Source organism: Brassica oleracea, chromosome C9 (genome assembly GCF_000695525.1).
Source record: "Brassica oleracea var. oleracea cultivar TO1000 chromosome C9, BOL, whole genome shotgun sequence".
Lineage (NCBI taxonomy): Eukaryota > Viridiplantae > Streptophyta > Magnoliopsida > Brassicales > Brassicaceae > Brassica > Brassica oleracea.
The window spans coordinates 42,366,997-42,384,141 of record NC_027756.1 but is presented as its reverse complement, the minus strand read 5'-3'; the positions used below and the strand labels follow the sequence as shown (position 1 = coordinate 42,384,141).

The 17,145-nt window shown below is 36.8% G+C and overlaps 5 protein-coding genes and 1 non-coding gene across 11 annotated transcripts; all 6 read right to left on the bottom strand.

The window, feature by feature from the left end:
- Positions 1-898: 898 nt before the first annotated feature.
- Positions 899-3,721, bottom strand: LOC106318917 (oxysterol-binding protein-related protein 3C). Its single transcript, XM_013757082.1, has 10 exons — positions 3,525-3,721; positions 3,103-3,196; positions 2,899-3,015; positions 2,741-2,813; positions 2,550-2,668; positions 2,316-2,437; positions 1,977-2,153; positions 1,731-1,875; positions 1,466-1,644; positions 899-1,380 (listed from the first exon to the last, which is right to left on the bottom strand). The coding sequence occupies exons 1-10, from the start codon at positions 3,620-3,622 to the stop codon at positions 1,128-1,130; spliced, it is 1,377 nt and encodes a 458-aa protein (XP_013612536.1). The 5' UTR covers positions 3,623-3,721; the 3' UTR covers positions 899-1,127.
- A 432-nt stretch (positions 3,722-4,153) lies between these two features.
- LOC106315767 (PGR5-like protein 1B, chloroplastic) lies at positions 4,154-6,043 on the bottom strand. Its single transcript, XM_013753591.1, has 7 exons — positions 5,660-6,043; positions 5,523-5,585; positions 5,360-5,446; positions 4,859-5,096; positions 4,699-4,772; positions 4,502-4,600; positions 4,154-4,406 (listed from the first exon to the last, which is right to left on the bottom strand). The coding sequence occupies exons 1-7, from the start codon at positions 5,912-5,914 to the stop codon at positions 4,314-4,316; spliced, it is 909 nt and encodes a 302-aa protein (XP_013609045.1). The 5' UTR covers positions 5,915-6,043; the 3' UTR covers positions 4,154-4,313.
- Positions 6,044-6,342: 299 nt separating this feature from the next.
- Positions 6,343-9,236, bottom strand: LOC106316335 (protein INVOLVED IN DE NOVO 2). 6 transcript variants are annotated; one of them, XM_013754210.1, is made up of 8 exons: positions 9,168-9,236; positions 8,335-8,689; positions 7,939-8,232; positions 7,695-7,864; positions 7,542-7,610; positions 7,181-7,462; positions 6,892-7,116; positions 6,343-6,805 (listed from the first exon to the last, which is right to left on the bottom strand). In XM_013754210.1, exons 2-8 carry the CDS (start codon positions 8,684-8,686, stop codon positions 6,560-6,562), a joined length of 1,638 nt encoding a protein of 545 aa, XP_013609664.1. In that variant the 5' UTR covers positions 8,687-8,689; positions 9,168-9,236; the 3' UTR covers positions 6,343-6,559. The 6 variants fall into 6 exon arrangements, with proteins under 6 accessions (XP_013609664.1, XP_013609663.1, XP_013609662.1 ...); XM_013754209.1 differs by having other exon boundaries at positions 8,335-8,686; positions 9,147-9,233; XM_013754208.1 differs by having other exon boundaries at positions 8,335-8,686; positions 9,117-9,199.
- A 454-nt stretch (positions 9,237-9,690) lies between these two features.
- Positions 9,691-9,762, bottom strand: TRNAG-UCC. The gene has a single exon. It is a non-coding gene; the product is annotated as a tRNA-Gly (tRNA).
- Positions 9,763-10,199: 437 nt separating this feature from the next.
- Positions 10,200-11,901, bottom strand: LOC106315067 (methyl-CpG-binding domain-containing protein 6). The gene is made up of 4 exons (XM_013752839.1): positions 11,898-11,901; positions 10,996-11,318; positions 10,743-10,865; positions 10,200-10,652 (listed from the first exon to the last, which is right to left on the bottom strand). Exons 1-4 carry the CDS (start codon positions 11,899-11,901, stop codon positions 10,383-10,385), a joined length of 720 nt encoding a protein of 239 aa, XP_013608293.1. The 3' UTR covers positions 10,200-10,382.
- Positions 11,902-12,781: 880 nt separating this feature from the next.
- On the bottom strand, positions 12,782-15,028 carry LOC106313896 (actin-12). Its single transcript, XM_013751825.1, is given in 7 exon segments — positions 12,782-12,902; positions 12,996-13,528; positions 13,531-13,583; positions 13,585-13,597; positions 14,054-14,447; positions 14,522-14,593; positions 14,976-15,028. Coding segments are annotated over 6 exon segments (1,119 nt in total). The 5' UTR covers positions 14,582-14,593; positions 14,976-15,028; the 3' UTR covers positions 12,782-12,836.
- Positions 15,029-17,145: the final 2,117 nt, after the last annotated feature.

The window sequence follows — 17,145 nt, the reverse complement described above, 5'->3', positions numbered from 1 at the left end:
AATTACAAGTAATGAAAATTACAGCATGATGCAATTTTCATAAGAGTTACACAATAACTTTTAGAATAACATTATTTATCTTCTTTTTGTCTCAATGTATAAATGAATTTTTTAAGAAATTTTTTAAGAATGTTTAAGACTTTACACATTCTACCCTAATGAGTTGAGTTGGAAAAATATCATTTTTAGACTTAATGGGTCCACCTTAACAAATAATAAAATTTAGAAATTCAGACTTTACTTATAATTTTTTTAGCATAATTAGTCACTGGTAATATCAATTCAATATCACTATCTTCATTAAAAATTCAAAAAATGAATTCAAATCATCAACTATCAATCATTAAAAAAACTTCTTAAAATCAAAAAAAATATCATCGCATGTGCTAGCCAATATTCGAGGGGGCAACATCTATAATATTACGAAATCATCAACAGTTTTAGTCAAGGCCGCTCAAATCAAACGGGCGTACAAAAATATAAACATCAACATTTTGACAATAGTTCTTTCCCGCTGGTAACACCTATGCTTATTACACACGTTTTAATTCAAATTAATCTCTAAAATAGAATTTCAAATGCCGTTCCTTCCATATATTGTCAACATGGTACTAAAGAGTATAAGTATGTTCTCTAAATAAAACATCAACTTTACTTTATGTTTAAATTCCAATTAAATTAACTTTGTTACGACTATCAATTTTTTATTCTATTTTTATCGAATCGATTAGTCATAACCACTTATGATATTCCACATTGAACTAACCAAAACAAAGTAATACATTACGGTCGCTGGATATCATTCACTTTCAACATATTTTCATATTCATATTTTTGAACATATTCATTTAAGAAAAAACATATGAACCCGGCGCTACGCCGGAATACCACTAGTATCTCTAAAAAGTATAAGCATAACAAAACACAATTACTTTTGAATCGAGATGGAAACAAAGATACAATAAGACATAAACACAATCTTACGTTTCACCACTCAAACTACGTAAGCAACACTTTTTCACCCTCGAACAAAAGTATAAAACAACTTTGAACTCATCTTCACGAGTCCCATGAACCACACCATTGAGTATGTCGATGTCATACATTAAAATCACGAAACGTTTGCCTCATTCAGTTGATACATTACCATATTGCCAAGGATTAAACTCGATCGATTTGAGGTCCACATCACTGGAGGCACCACCGCTCGAGCTCGCTGCAGCATCTCGGTGTTCCGAGTACTTCCCGTTGTATTGGTATATTTCAATATCTCCCCACGGAGTAGATGTGATCTCATCCGTTAGATCGAACCATCTTGGTGTGAACGTCTGTCCCTTTGTTTCTCGTGTCCTCTTTTCGGCCCTTTGTCTCTCCTCAAGGCTGAGAGTAAAAAAAGACACCACGGAATAAAGGACTTGAACTTTGTGACAAACAAGCGAGTAGGAAGTGAGTAAAGAAGAAGAACCTGTGTTTCTCGAAACCAGCTTTAGAAAGGTCACCCTGCTCAAGGGAATATCTATCAGGACGGAGACGTGAGTCTGAAGCCAAGAGCTTAGAAGGAGCTGTGTCGAAGCTGTTTATCTTGTGAGCAAAGTGGGTGTACTGAAACTTGTCATTCTTGGGAACATCAGCCACATGCCACACCTGAAGGAAGCAATAAAGAATAGAAAAAAAAAACATAAGAAAATACTATCAGGTTCTATGTGGTAAGAGGGAAACAAACAGGCGACCTCTTTAAGCTCTGTCCCTGGAAGAGGTTCACCCTCATCATCACAAGGTTGGTAGCTGATTTTCTCATTCCATTTTCCTGTCATCATGATTTTAGGTTCTTCGTCTGCGCTGTAAACATATCCATCCACTTCATAGCGACCAGACCTGAGAACAAAGGACGTACACACTTTTATCAATAAAACATGTCGGGATCACATGAACAGCGTATCACAAAACAATAAGAGTATATGTGGTTGTCAATTTACCCGAACCAACCACATGGCTGGAAATAAAGAACAACTTTGTCTCCAGTGGTTATATTTGTCATGACCATTTCTCCTGGTGAGTCAACCCAAGTTCGTCCAAATATCAGGTTGTGAACCTTAGTGAGAGGCGGAACCAGATCAAGAACCACGCCATCTTTTTTGAGGGTTACACGCGTTCTGCAAGACCATAGATAGGCCGCATCATGAGCTTAGGTGAAAACATAAACAGAATATTGAGTGTTCTCATGTTTTTAAGACGGAAGAGTACATGCAGCAAGAAGTTTAATTTCTTCTTGATGAAGAGAGAGCCAAGCGGATGATAAATAGTAACAAAATTACCTGCCAACAGGGTAGACATCAACAGAGTTACCCAAAAGCTTAGTTTTCAACTTTGAGGTGACGTCGTAGGTGAAGTGCTCGTTCTCGGCGTGACCTGCACTCATTGGGGGATGATGGCTAACCTAAAATTAAAAAAAAAAAAAAAACAAAATTACATCATTATAATTGAGTCAAGATAGACAACTAAATTGCAACCTAGCTGTATTATACACTAAAAGTGTGTAGCAGCTGCACCTGCTCAGAAAGAAATGAAATGCCACCATGGTTGGCCATCTCATATGTCTCTCCAAGAATAGGATTGAATGGCTTCCACGTTCGTTGGTACGCAAAGTAAACAGATATAGCCCATGATGCTGAACACAGAAAAAGAAGTCTTAACAAAGTCGGAAGTGAAAACATGATGTAGAGTATATATATATACTTACAAGCATATACTAAACGCAAGTAAGGATCCTCGCATTCATCAGCTTGATCCAGCAAGTAGGAATATTCCATTAACTGCAAAGAGATGTTTATAGAAATCTTAAATCTTGCCACTAGAAATAACAAAAACTTACAAGAATAAGATATTAAGACTAGTAACCTCAGCCATCTTCTGGAGCATAGTCATTGGCTCAAAAATAATAACAGGAAGTGTGACCATTGAGGTAATATCCGAGCCTATATACTTCTGCATCATCTTCCAGTAACTATCACGTTCCTGTTAAAGCGCACAAAAAAAAAGAAGAAAAGTTTCCGCAAAAAGCAAGACAGAGAAACTTAAGGAAAAGTACAAGTAGTAGTAAACCTCGTCTTTCCACCTTCCTCTCTGAGCTTCCTCTTCTGCATCTTCCTTACCACCATCTGGATTGATAACCTCAACTCCTTCATAAGCAAGCAACCTGAAAAATAAATTGTATCGAAACAACAGCCCATTAGCCAAAAAAAAAACAACTTGAATCAGAAGGATCTATAACACAAACATAATTCACTTATGAGACTGAAAGGAACATGCAGAAAATTTCAGACAACTTGATCTGTTTTGTTGACTTGTGAAAGAATTAATTATAGTATCATATCCCCCCACCCCCATGTTTTGTAATAAATACAACTAAAAACAAAATAAAACACCTGAAGGATCAAATATACTAGTTTATATAGCAGACAAATAAGGTGTAGCCCATATCAATCATCAGATAAGGTTTCTATGAAGACACAGAGGAAACAGACCCGTTGACGGATCTGGACATGGCGCTGCCGAACATGGAGAAACCGGAAGTCATGGCGGCGAAGAAACCCTTGTTCTCGTTCTTCTCTGGACTCCCCATCTTTTTTTTTTTCAAATCCGATCTCTGACTTGTTTGATTTCCAGAGAATTCGATGAATAAAAAATAAGCCTTGGACAAGCTTTACAGGAAGGGGGAGACTTAAAAATAAAAAATAAAAGGGAAGGAGAAACGGGTTTGATCTGTAATTTACGTAAATATTGGGGACTTGATATTGTAAATTCTTTTTAGAAAAAAAGATATTGTAAATTCTTGGGAGTAAATTAACTTCCTGGCTTAAGACTTAAGTCTTATTAATTGGGGGGAGCGAATGGTAATTATTTTATTTTCTTAAGCTTACCAATTGATAAACCTTTTCTTATGTTGGTCACTAATATTTGGGATCATTTGAGTTAAATTAGAATTATCATAGTCGCCAGAATGGACTCTATCATTTTCTTTTAGTAGTAAGGAATACTTTTTGAATTTTCTACGAAAAGGTGCACAATATAAAAATAATATTTTGAGGGCATCAGATCTAAAATGTGTGTGATACAGCTCATTCCTAAAATTATGATGATGATTTCAAGAAAATTTTCCAAAAACACTATACTTTCAAGTGTGTAGAAACGTTTATAGTTACAGATAATATTGAACTTTTTGAATGTTACAAAAGCTTTCTAGCTTCTTTTAAATAAAATAGACAATTGAGTAGAGAGACCATCCCCAAAAATTCTCTCGTCTTTGATCAGAACTATATATACTTGGAACGCCGACCTCTCCTAGGACGTGAAACAAGGTATATCCTGCCGTATACCCATTTTCTACCCAATAGTGACGCAGATTTCTGAAGCAGCAACACAAAAAAATCCAAACAGCCATTTAGAAACAGAGCTACATAGGACTATCCAAGGCAGTGATTGGTTCATGTCATTCTTTTACCTCCACTTTGGTACGGAACTCCAGTGTGCACTCACAGACATGACACTCGGCTTTGTGAGCTGACTTGTTTGATTGGTCGGATCTCACAAATGCAAAAACCTACACCAAGGTCCATCAAAGCTAAAACGTGACTAAAACTGAAAAAAAAAGAAAAGAAGACGGTGTCGTAATTTTTGTTGACAAGTAAAGAGTTTGACCTCCTCCCCACAATTTGGACAGTCTCCTTTTAGAGCGGTTAAGTCATTTCTCCATAGCCCTTTAAGAACCCTTACTGCCAACACCATTCTTTCTCTCAGTACAAGTAGATGATGATAGCTTACCATATTTTGAATAGAAAGTGCAAACTTTATAAGGTACCTGCAGAAGATGCAATAGGATATCCAAAAGCAGGTCCAAGCACGGTGAGGAGGATGCCGTTCAACTTTGACAGAAGAGGCACAGAAGACGAGCTGCTATAGACAAGCCCTGAGTTGAACGGATCTCCTCCATAGACTAAGCCGAGGCCATAAATGGTGGGCAAAACACATGCTGAGCTACCAAACAAGAGAATCAAGATCCATATGGTAGCTAACAGGAGAACTTGTGATGCATCATCCTGTCCTACAAAAAGGATTCCACTCAATATCAACCCTTGACAAAATCATTCTTCACCACAAAGAAATTTTGTTTTTTTTATCATAATACTAATCCTAGTAAACAATGAAGTTGATGCTTTCACATCTATATTATTAAAATGATTTTGTTTCATGGATGACCTTCTTAAAACCGAAAAGCTAATTATAATTAAACGAATCCCAAATCTCACAAAATATATGTTTCAAGAGAAGTAAATTGAAACATGAACTCCCAAAAGTGTACCTCTGCATCAGCATAAGTTGACTGTCGCAGGAGGCTGCACCGAGGGTACTTGACAACAGACTTCGAACCATACCACCGAAGCTTCAGCTGCAAGAGAACATAATAACATTTACATAAACCATATCTTTGCTTGAAACTACATAACACCAAACTGTTGTCTTACCTCGACTCTGTCAAACATGTCATCAACTATCAAAGGCTTGCCATTGTAGTAAGCATTCTTCGCCTAATTCAAAAAACTCACTTCACTAAACAATCACAGAGACAAACTTCAAGAAGAAGAGAGTTGAGTAGGCGTACTTGGCGGTAAAGAGCTTCTAGAGTTTCTTTTCTAGCGGAATCAATCGGACCGACGAAGATACAAGAAGGACCTTCCTCACGCGAGGAGACAGGTGCGGTGAAACCACCTCCTTGGCTTCTTGTTATGGAATTTCTTCTGGTAGAGATCCGAACGGAGAAAGGAACTCCAGCTCGATCAATCAACCTGGAAAGCTCAACACTCGAACAAGAACCAGTGAGGCGTGGTGGCCTTATCGAGCTGCAAGTGCCCGCCATGATAAACAAAAATATCTATCCCTCGCCGGGGAAAGAAAACCGAAAAGACAAAACAGAAGAAGAAGAAGAAGCGTGTGGTGGGAGGCTGTTCGGTTCGAGAAATGGTGGCCACACGATACGATTCGGCGCGTGCACGCAACATGCGTTTACTATTATGTGCGGCCTATGATGATTGTCTTAACCATGGATAACATTTCTAGTTGGACGATAATACCCTTAGAGCGGTGTGATTCGATTTTGTCGGGTTTATAAATATATCTCTTACCAAAGTTATACGACATCGTTTTATTCGACGTCAAGTTATTGATATTAAAAAAGTGCGTCTGCCGGGAAGGCAATTATCCTAACCGTTGGACTACAGACGCTTCTTGTTTACAATTGTCTACTTACATAATTGTTTACTAAAAACAAAGAGTCGGAAGAACGAGCACACAGCTTCTAAACATTCCTTGTGCTTCAAGTTATAAACAGAGAGAATAATTGGGAGATAAACTGGCAAAATCAATCACAGTACTAGCACATTAATTTAAACTTGTCTGTAAGAAAAGAAGGAGCATAGCAATATCCAAAAGCCAAAACCACTTCACGTAGTTCGTTAAGTTCAGTCTTATTTTGCTTAAGTAGATAGATCTTGCGCATCTTTTCTCAACGCCTCTTTCGCTTGTTCTTCATAGCCACGAGCTTCTTCCTCATCTTCAGCATCACATCCGTTCCTTCCTCCATCGTGGCCTTTCGGTTCTTCTCAAGGTTCCACATCTCCGAAACCACATAGCCACCACTCGGGTTGTATTCCACTATCTCCACTTTCGCTCTCACCACCTCATTGTAAAGCTCCTCACCGTAGTCACTCTTCAGCATAACCAGCTTCAAATCGTTTTTATGAACCACTAGCTGCAATTTTCACATGTAAGAGATCTTGAGATAATAATACTTTGTAATAATAACCAGCTTCTAATATGTTTTAAGTCCATCCATACCTTTGCGATTCCATCAGATTCATCCACTTTAAACGGATGCCAATGCACATTTCCAATTTGTCCTTCCCAAAATGAACACAACTCCATAGCTTTTAGCCCTGCTCTTGCTTCTGAACATCTAAGTTTCTTCTTCACTGCTAGCACAAACGGTTTCGTGTCTAAGTGCCCCATCGTCTTCACTCTTATCTTCTCCCCACTCACCAAATCTTCGTTCTCCTTCCACAACTGTTCATTGAATTAATTAGTTTAGGTCATACAAATTTAGACTGCTTTTGTGTGTGTTTGTTACCTGAATCATCTCTTTCCTAGCCTCTTGATACTCGTCGTTGGCCATACGTTCTTTTTGTGTTACAGCCATTATCTTATCATGCAGAGCTGTTTCTCTAGCCTCAAGCTCCATCTGAGTCTTAACCATCTTCTCCATCAACTCTGCATCTCCATCACTCCCAGCCATATGCTTCATCACATTGGTGCTGCCTTTCAGCTTCTCTATCTCCAGCTCCAGCTCTTGTGTTTCGTTTAGTTTCGCTTCCATTTCCATTATCTTCTCGTGAAGCTTCTCCTTCTCTTTCTGCAAAAAGTTTTCATGTTTTAGAGACACTCAAAGGTTGTACATGGAGTCTGTTCAGTCAAACTAAAGAAGTACTTGCCTGGTGCTTCTCTGCAAGCTTCATGGCTTCCATGTTCGCTTCATTCTGCTCCATCATAGCCTTTTGATTCTGTAAGAACAAAAAAAGGTAACAGATTTTCATTGTGTTATATGATTCTTTTTTGTTTTAAGTTACAAGGAAAGAATCATTCACCATTTCTATTTCGAGTCTGGATTTTTCCATCCCAGCTTCGTTAATGTAGATCTGCCTCGCACGATTCTCCAGCTTCTCCCTCTCTGTCTCCAGGTCAGACATAGACTTGTCATGTCCTACCAGAATCTGCTGATACAGCCCTTGCAAGTTCGCGTGCATCTTCTCAACCTCTTCTCATCAAGAATACAAAATAACTATGTCAACAACCAAACAAGTACATTATGTTGTTCAGGTGTTTTCATACCTTGTTTGTACGTTTCGTTTAGCTGATAGTTATGCAACTCCACACTCTCCAGAACACGAGAAGTCTCATCCACTTTGTGTTCGAGCTCTTGCTTGCTTATTATCTTCATCTCAATGGACTGAGACATGTTTTCAACAAGCTGAACCATCTTCCTTTCCTCCTCTTCTTGAAGCTGTGATAAAGTTTTCAAGTCTCTCTTCTTCTTAACATTCTTGCCAACAATCCCACCCCGGTTGTAGTCTTCCTCTCTACAAACCCATCCGTAGGGCTTATCATCATCTCTTAAGTGAACACCTTTTCCAAAAAAAAAAGAAAAAGACACTTTCATTGTCATATAGCAAACAAAAGAAACACTTGAAAACATCAGAAGAAGAAGAAGAAGCCAGTTTGTAATACCTTTCTCCCAATCTTTCTTGCCATGGCCGTCTGATTTGTAACTCCTCTCGAAGTTCATGGCGTTCTCGAACCCTTTAATGTCTCTGGTGAACTCCACCAAGGCGAAACCAGAGTGTCCCTTGAAGTTCCAGATGGGTTGGACTCTTGTTGGATCGAACCCCTTCTCGATGAGCTCATCACGGAACGTTGAACCGCTTCTGCCCACTCTCCGACCAGTTTTATCAACCTCCGTTTGTATGTTAGCTACAAGACCAACCCATGGCCACACAAACTTCTCTTCAGTACACTCACTTTTCTTCGTCTCCGAGGTCTCTCCGGACGAATCTCCCACTGAAAATTGCTGCTTCTCCATCTTAGAGGTTCAACAAAGACAGAACCCATATGAGAACGCAAGATACAACCAAAAATGAAAAGACTTGGTTACTTTCCCTAAAGAAAAATCATGTTTTTAGAACATCAAAGTTTTGATTTTTGCATCAACTATGAGTAAATGACAAACCTTTTGGGTTTTATCAGGGAAAAGCTTTGCAGAAATAGATAATCCAAAGATTTTAACTACTCAAAAGACAAAAGTCAGGTTCTTTAGGGCAACAAAGACCTAATTAAAGCTGTGACCTTTCTTATTCTCTAGATCAGGACAAAAAAAACTGAAGAAATGTATGATCCACAGTCTTGTTTTATCACATCTACGAACATGAAAGCTGAGTAGAGAACAAAAGGAAATGACTTGTTGTGAAGAAAAAACCCTCTTTTTATTTTCAAGATTTTATCAGAAAACTAACTTGAGGATGTGAAAGAGAAGGAGGCATTACTACATAAAAAGCAAATAGCTTTTTCTCCGATGTACTATTGCTAGTGAATCACAGAAACTGTGTGTATTGCTACTCTCTCTAAGTCTCTTCCTCTTCCCTCAGTAAATTGTTGGGACGTTGTAGATAAAGACAATGCAAGCAACCTCAGTGGCAATCCTGTAAATTCGGACAAACAGAGAGGGTAAAAGATTAGCCAAGACCAACACGAAGCAGAAACCTTTGTTTTAACTTTTTCAAAAAACTTGGGGCACAAGACTAAAACGGAAGCCTCCGCTGCATGGAGAAGGTTTAGAGTCCAAGAATTGCTAAATTGGTACTCAGATGTCTCTGTACTAATTTATTATACAGCGTTAAGGTCAAAAAAAGCATAAGTAGCACCATTCAAATTTAAGCTTAACATCCACCAGATTTTATTGCTTACATCCACAAAAACACGCATTTCTGACTGTTTTTCACTACCAAAACGGTGTATAAAAATCCTCCGTGGCACAGTTTCAATTTTCAAATTTGAAAAACTAATTGAAAGAATTGGTTAAAAATAAGATGCGTCTGCCGGGAGTCGAACCCGGGTCTATTGCTTGGAAGGCAATTATCCTAACCGTTGGACTACAGACGCTTCTTGTCTATCATTTTTATTGTCAACATTGTGTTATCTATCTTGCTTGCCTTGGGAGATGGAATGATGCTTGTAATATTCATTTTCCTTGTGCACACCCAAACTTTTTGGAGTAAATCCTCTCATATGTGGAGGAATCTTACACTTTTGAAGTCGAAAGAGCAAGCAAAACCATCCTCGCATATCAATCAAGTGTAGTGCAAGTGTTGAATCTCAACAGCTTACTCAACAGTAGCTTCATCATCAAGCTCGTTTGCTTCCTCCATCTTCGCCTTTTGCTTTACCTCATCGTTCCATTAGCTCTCTAACAACATAGCTACAGCCTGAACTGTGATCATCTAGTCTTACCACTTCCATGTAAAACGTCTTCACCGTAGTCTTACTTCAAGCTTACACATTTTTCATATCAATCAATGTGTGTCAAAAAGAGATGTCCATAGTGTGTCAAACGCAAACGCAGGTTATGTGTATCCCATTATCACATTCCTCAAAAAAACAAGCTAGGAAAATTAGAGTGCAAACTAACTTAACTTATGTGAAAACTAAGCAAACACCGCCCAGTTAAATAACTAATATCCCCGTCTATGTTACAACAGACGCAACAATCGCCACCTTGTCTATCATCGTCTCAACGACGACAGTTTAGTAGGGTTCTTGGTCGTGATGACGGTAAACGCAGTGCACCATTCTCGTCTCAATGAATCTTGAACCTTGTCGTCCCCAACAAAAGGTGTCCAACCTTGTTCCTCTCCCGCGTTTGCCGAAGACCAGCTTACCTTCTCTGGCGGATTCTCAAAATCAAACTTCAAAGGCGGGGATCGTGGCCGTGGCGGCGGTGTTGGCTCTTTAGCTTTCCTGCTGGATTTATTGCTTCCTTGCCCTTCGACATGCTGCAACACACAAGATTCCCATATTGTAATAACGAATTTGAATTAAAAAAAAAAAACGACGGTGGAAAGGTTCAAACTGTTTTAACTCACGTCTGAATTGGAATCAGTGTTGTCTGGTTTCTTGCTTCCTTTCTTAGAAGTGCCATGTTCCAAGTAGTAGAGTACTTCGGTCCTGGATCGAAACTTACGTCCTGTGATTGGCTCGTAATAGTACTGCGAAACACAGGATCAATTGATCTTCCTTCTAAACATATGTAAAGGCAAGATCTTTCTTATCTACGAACACACTGTAGCAGTGAGTGAATGTAATAGCTACAAAACGAAGCAGTAAAGAGATGCAGACCTTATCGACGGAACCAGCAGTAGCACCGGAGGTTCGAACTTTATCTTCAACTCTCCAGCCAGGTGGCAACCAATTGCTGTCTCCCGGCGCCGCACGCTTCCGCGTCTGTTCCGTACCGTTCGACATCCCGATTCGTACGCTCTCACTCCCCCTCAACCTATTGCTTCTCCGCTTCCTCCCCTGAATTAGGGATTCTTGCTCGTCACCAATGAGATTTGCAGATTTTGTCGGCAGCGATTTCGAGGAAGGATCTTTGTGATGCTTCAAAATTGTTGTTTGGTTTTTTCTGTTTCCCACCGGTTTCAATTCGGTTTTAGGTAAACCTAAATTAAACGTCAAGTTAGAGAATTTAAGGACCGGTTATCACGACCATATCTGTATCCATAGAATTCAAACTAAATTTCGTTTAACTGTTTAATATTAACTTTTTTTCTATTTAATTTATAATATTTCAAATGATTAATTTGTCTATTTTAATACACTAATTTTTATATTTATTCTAATATCTAAAATATTTTTATTTTAGTCAAAATTATTATTAAGTTTCAAACTTAATCTCTCAAATTCAGAAAAATATTTTAAAATTTTAAGCTAATTTTAAATTTTAGGAATATAACTAAAATTTAGATGAAAATTTAAAATTTTAAAAACCTTTACTTTGAATCAAAATGAACAACTTCGTTTTAAATTCTAGTAAATAAATTAAATTTGATATTGAAATCAAAAATATAATTAAAAATTTAAGATTATCCACACTTTATTTTATTTTATTCAAAAAAGTATAATTAACTTAAAAATTGTTTGGGAAATTGCCACAAATACCACATTCATAGTACCACTTTTCATGTTTGCACTAATCACTTTTACCCTCACTTTTAATGAAGAGTAAAATACACTTATACCCATAGGATTAATTAATCTAGACTGAGAGTTTAGAGATGAGGGGTGGGGTAGGATTTTTGGAATGTGAAATTTAAGATTATAATAAATATATAAATAAATACTTAAAAAATATAAAAAAAATTTGAAAAAATAGTTTCAAACATAATTTTTGATTTTCAAAAAAAAATATGAAAAAGTTAAAAAAAAATTCTAAAAAAGAAAAATTCTAAAAAAAAATTTATAAAAAAGTTTGAATTTGAAAAAGTATAATTCGAAAACATAAAAAAAATATTTTTTTAGTTTTTTTTATTATTATTTATTTAAATAATGATTTATTATATATATAGATAACAAGAGTATAAGAGTCTTTTACCACTTAATGAATAAAATATTTTTGAAAATGTCTTTTTAGTGGTGGTAAAGATGAAAAGTGGTACCATGAAAGTGGTAAACATAAAATTTCCCCAAATTGTTTTAAGATTTCTTTTGAAATTTGAGAGATTTTATAAGTTTCGTTTGAAACTTATTTAATATTTTTGATAAAAATAAGCTTAGTTTGTATATTAAAATAAACACAGTTTTAAAAGTTAATATATTAAAATAGACAAAATAATTATTTGAAGTATTAAATTGAATAGCAAAAAATTTTGGGTATTAAATAACTTAATGAAACTTAATTGATGTATTTTTTATGGGAATTTCCCAAATAAAAAAACATAAAAATACAATGAATAATTTAAGCGAGAGTTAGAACATGAAATTTTAAATTAACAAATGTTGAAGATTGTTTATGCACATGTTGTAATTTGATTGGGACCGTTGAAATGTGTTGAAGTGTGAAATAACCGATTTCTCAATTTTCCATTAAAATTTTTCTTTATAATTTTGATTTAAAGCAACCGAACTCAAAGAAAGGCATTAAATTTAACTCCCATGATCTTCTTTTTCATGAACTGTAATTAGAAACATTTTCTATGCACTATTAACGGTCCAGATTCATCGTACTCTGCTTTCGCAATCCACATCTGTAATATTTCAAATACATAAATCAAAATGTGATAAGTGTGTATACTAAGATCCAAAAAAAAAAGAAAATGTTAGTTATGTTATGCTTTCACCTGTTGGAAAGTGCTGAGTGAAGCCAATATAGAGCCACCGATCCAAACACTATACTTCCTCTCAGGTGGAGCTACAACCTTAATCTTCATGCTACTAGGTGCCAAAGCCGTAATCTCTTTGCTCATTCGATCACCAATCCCACCAAACATTGTGGTTCCACCACTTAGCACGATTTTTCCGTACAAATCTTTTCTAATATCCACATCACATTTCATGATAGAGTTATATGTTGTTTCATGGATTCCTGGATTTTCCATTCCGATCATTGATGGCTGAAACAGAACTTCTGGGCACCGGAACCTCTCTGCTCCAATGGTTATCACTTGTCCGTCCGGAAGCTCGAAGCTTTTCTCAACGGATGAGCTTGTGTTGGAAGTCTCGAGTTCTTGTTCGTAGTCTAGAGCAATGTAAGAAAGCTTTTCTTTCATGTCTCTAACAATCTCACGCTCAGCAGTTGTGGTGAAGGAGTAGCCACGCTCTGTCAGTATTTTCATGAGGTAGTCAGTTAGGTCACTACCCGCTAGGTCAAGAAGATTGCGTGTGGAAGAGCATAACCCTCATAGATTGGTACAGTGTGACTCACACCAGTCCAGAACAATACCTAAACCAACAATTGCAAAAAGATTATGAAACTTTCAAATCAAGATCACACCAAATTTTGTTAAAATCTAGTAGTAACACAATGTTTTAACCGAGCTGGACAGAATTTTGTTCAAGGCAGGTAAGTAAATCATTATACTTCTACGTAGTTAAGTATATATCGAAGATACATTTAGGTATCTTGAAGATATATATATATATATATATATATATATATATATATATATTTAATATAAAAACTAATTATTTATATTTTACATTATGTTTATTTAAACCAAATCCAAAAACAAATTTGGTTCTAGCGCAAAAAAGTTTTCATAAAACCAAAAAAAAACAAACCAAACCTAAGAACGGAATGCTTAGGTGTAGTAGCAATAAAAAAAGTGAATCACTCGAGCACAAAACTAATCAACCATTATGAATGTTCGAAAAAAAGAATGAAGTGTTTGATACTAACCAGTTGTACGGCCACTGGCATAGAGTGATAGAACAGTTTGAATGGCAACATACATAGCCGGAGTGTTGAATGTCTCAAACATGATCTGAGTCATCTTCTCACGGTTCGCCTTGGGATTGAGTGGAGCTTCGGTTAAGAGAACCGGATGTTCTTCAGGGGCAACACGTAGCTCGTTGTAGAAAGTGTGATGCCAAATCTTCTCCATGTCATCCCAATTGTTAACAATTCCATGCTCAATTGGGTATTTGAGAGTCAAGATACCACGTTTTGACTGAGCCTCGTCACCAACATAGGCATCTTTTTGTCCCATCCCAACCATCACTCCCGTGTGACGAGGACGGCCTACAATGCTCGGAAAAACCGCTCGTGGAGCATCATCACCCGCAAATCCAGCCTAAACTCAGATTTTACTTCAGTATTTTATGGTATATATAGTCATGTGACACATAGAATTTAGAGAACCTTTACCTTAACCATTCCAGTACCATTATCACAAACAAGCGGTTGGATGTCTTCACCGTCGGCCATTCTCCAATCTCTCTGTATATAATAAATCAAGACTAGAAACAAAACATTTTTTTGTATAATGGAATCAACGGCCTAATCAATGGTCACGTTAATTCCTAATGAACGTTCATGTGGCCACGTCCAGTACATTTTTATTATAAATCTCATTAAACTATTCCTAAATCCACAGTATTCAATGATCTTTAATATTTACTAATCATTTTACACCATGACAGCCGCAATGCAGCATGATAATTCTTCATTTGACGAGCCATACTACATAAAATTAACCTTACGCCTATAAGCTGATCATTCTAGGTAAACTCTTCGATACATTCAATTTTTCTTAGCAATTTCAATAGAAGTAAACCGAAATCAATGGTTAAAACATACAAATAATAAACGGTAGTCTCACCTGGTGAGTTTTTTTAACGAAGAACAAAAAGAGAAACTGGATCCTGAAATGCTCCAGCCCTGAATGGGTTCAAAATTTCTGAAAAGGCCAAAGAAACTTTCCTTTATATCGCTCGAATGCAAACAGATCTTGGCCGTTAGTATTTCGCTGGAACCTATATCTAAGAGTGTGACGACACATGGCCACCTATTTTTGGGTGAACAGCCCAACCTGAACGAAAACTATGGTTTTTGGTCCTGGTTCACCGGAAGAATCGGGTCAGTGAAAACTTGTTATTAAATTGGGCTTTTCAAAATATGGATCATTGAGTAATGGCAGTATTTTAAAGATGATAATTGTGAGTACCTTTTCAACTACATTCATATGTCATGTGACGTATTTCATTATTATGTGTGGTTTTACATATTTGAAATGTTATATAGAATTAGAACGCGAGACATCAAACATAAACACAACAATTCATCCTAGTGGTGAATGTATGCATTTTATTGCTTGCTTCACAACTCTCAAGTTGTTATTTTTTTCGATTATGTAAATTTCCCAAGAAACGACTAATCTAAACATGTATATTTGAGCTACTTTAAATTGCATGCCTTCTACAATCATGTATCTACCGATGCATATGTGGTAGGTAATCTATCTATAATATAATGAGGTAGTTGCTTCATTCCTGAGCCGACACGTCAGCATTTTGGTGGATCTCATTTTTAAAAAATGTGAAAAAGTGTCAAACCTGTTGTTCAAACCCGGGTTATTGAAATACAAACACCAACATTTATACCACTAAACTAAATGATACTTTGTACATTGATGGCCGAAACTAATATATATTTATGAAGATCAGAAACCTTTGCTTCTTAAGTTTTCTCTGAGGGTCGGGCCTACAAATGTATTATGAGTTTCATTTTTAAATGAGGTTCATCACGTTATATGAAAAAACAACAATTATAGTTTTTCCATATTGTAAACTGTCTTCGTTTAACACGAGTTAGGGTTATTTTCATCATTTTCTCAGATAAATCTGAGTTACAGAGTTGTGCCGTGTGTCTGTTTGTGTAAAAATAGATGGTAACGCATGGGCTTCGAGAAACTATTGGGCTAATTGATTTTCACTTTATTGGGCTTAGTATCTGATCCAGTCTGTTAATACAGACATATAGGAAGATTAGGTTAATCGACATCTTCACCATCTCCTTCGTCGCTTGCGATTCCCCTTTCTACATTTTAATATATTTTTTTCCTACTCATCGGCCTCTTCTTTCTCTACCTCTCTTCAATCCAATCGACGCTTCAGTGTATCCCTTATTTTATATTAAAGGAAGCCGATCATCCACCGTTACATCTAGCAACAACTTCTGAGATTCTAATCTCTACCGTGACAAAATCATTTGTCAAATCATGTGACCAATTAAAATCCGATACAATATTTTAGGCAATCGATCTCGATTCTTCCCGATGTAGTTTCATTGGTGGTCTACCCGACACAAACGATATTTCTCTCTATTGTCGGATGTAAACTTCTGCAACTGATGAGAAAGGGGTTCACGTGGAAATTGGATCAGTCGATGAGAATTAGAATTCAAGTGTTGCTATTGGAGCCAAGCTCTCTTCTGATGATACTACGGTTCGTGGTTTAGCCGGAGATGCATTTGGCTCAAACCTAAAATAATCCTGCGTTTGTCACAGCTGATGTGTTCATTCCGTGATCGAGCTTTGTGGTTATATCTACAAGAAGTTCATGGTCGTCGTAAGCGCAGATGCAAAGGTAACGATATCAAATATCCTACTTATGTCCACTTTTGGAGTAACTTTCAGTACAAAGTTGCCACTGTCAGGTGAGAGGGTATATCAAACCAAGTAGCCAACGAGGCGGTCGGGAGCATAAGAACGCTTGCTTTATTCTGTGCACCACAAAGGTGAAAGTGATGAAAGTAGATAAGAATAAATCTGATGGAAAAATAAATCGTTAAGGGTATCGCGATATCGCTTTCTTAGATTATTTCTTCATCCTCTTCGCTTCTTACACCGACAGTTTATATGCAGGTGCAAGGATAATGGAAAAGCAACACTCGATTATTATTTTCAAGGTAACACACCAAAACAAATTTCAGAAAATTTAAACTGTTCTTGTCTTAACCCTTCTAAAGGATAATCTATTTTGTTTGTTTTT

What these genes read in the sequence shown, in the direction of transcription:
- LOC106318917 (XM_013757082.1), bottom strand. Translation starts at nt 3,622, where the DNA reads ATGGGGAGTCCAGAGAAGAACGAGAACAAGGGTTTCTTCGCCGCCATG. An exon ending in ATGTCCAGATCCGTCAACGG is followed by an intron (nt 3,197 to 3,524) that starts GTCTGTTTCCTC and finishes TTTATTTTTCAG; the next exon opens with GTTGCTTGCTTATGAAGGAG. An exon ending in CAGCCATGTGGTTGGTTCGG is followed by an intron (nt 1,876 to 1,976) that starts GTAAATTGACAA and finishes CTTTGTTCTCAG; the next exon opens with GTCTGGTCGCTATGAAGTGG.
- LOC106315767 (XM_013753591.1), bottom strand. Translation starts at nt 5,914, where the DNA reads ATGGCGGGCACTTGCAGCTCGATAAGGCCACCACGCCTCACTGGTTCT. An exon ending in TCCTATTGCATCTTCTGCAG is followed by an intron (nt 4,773 to 4,858) that starts GTACCTTATAAA and finishes TGGTGTTGGCAG; the next exon opens with TAAGGGTTCTTAAAGGGCTA. An exon ending in GTCCAAATTGTGGGGAGGAG is followed by an intron (nt 4,601 to 4,698) that starts GTCAAACTCTTT and finishes ACCTTGGTGTAG; the next exon opens with GTTTTTGCATTTGTGAGATC.
- LOC106316335 (XM_013754208.1), bottom strand. Translation starts at nt 9,143, where the DNA reads ATGCCTCCTTCTCTTTCACATCCTCAA. An exon ending in AGCTTGCAGAGAAGCACCAG is followed by an intron (nt 7,463 to 7,541) that starts GCAAGTACTTCT and finishes AACTTTTTGCAG; the next exon opens with AAAGAGAAGGAGAAGCTTCA. An exon ending in CTAGGAAAGAGATGATTCAG is followed by an intron (nt 7,117 to 7,180) that starts GTAACAAACACA and finishes TTCAATGAACAG; the next exon opens with TTGTGGAAGGAGAACGAAGA.
- LOC106315067 (XM_013752839.1), bottom strand. An exon ending in CTGCTGGTTCCGTCGATAAG is followed by an intron (nt 10,866 to 10,995) that starts GTCTGCATCTCT and finishes TGTGTTTCGCAG; the next exon opens with TACTATTACGAGCCAATCAC. An exon ending in ACACTGATTCCAATTCAGAC is followed by an intron (nt 10,653 to 10,742) that starts GTGAGTTAAAAC and finishes TGTGTGTTGCAG; the next exon opens with CATGTCGAAGGGCAAGGAAG.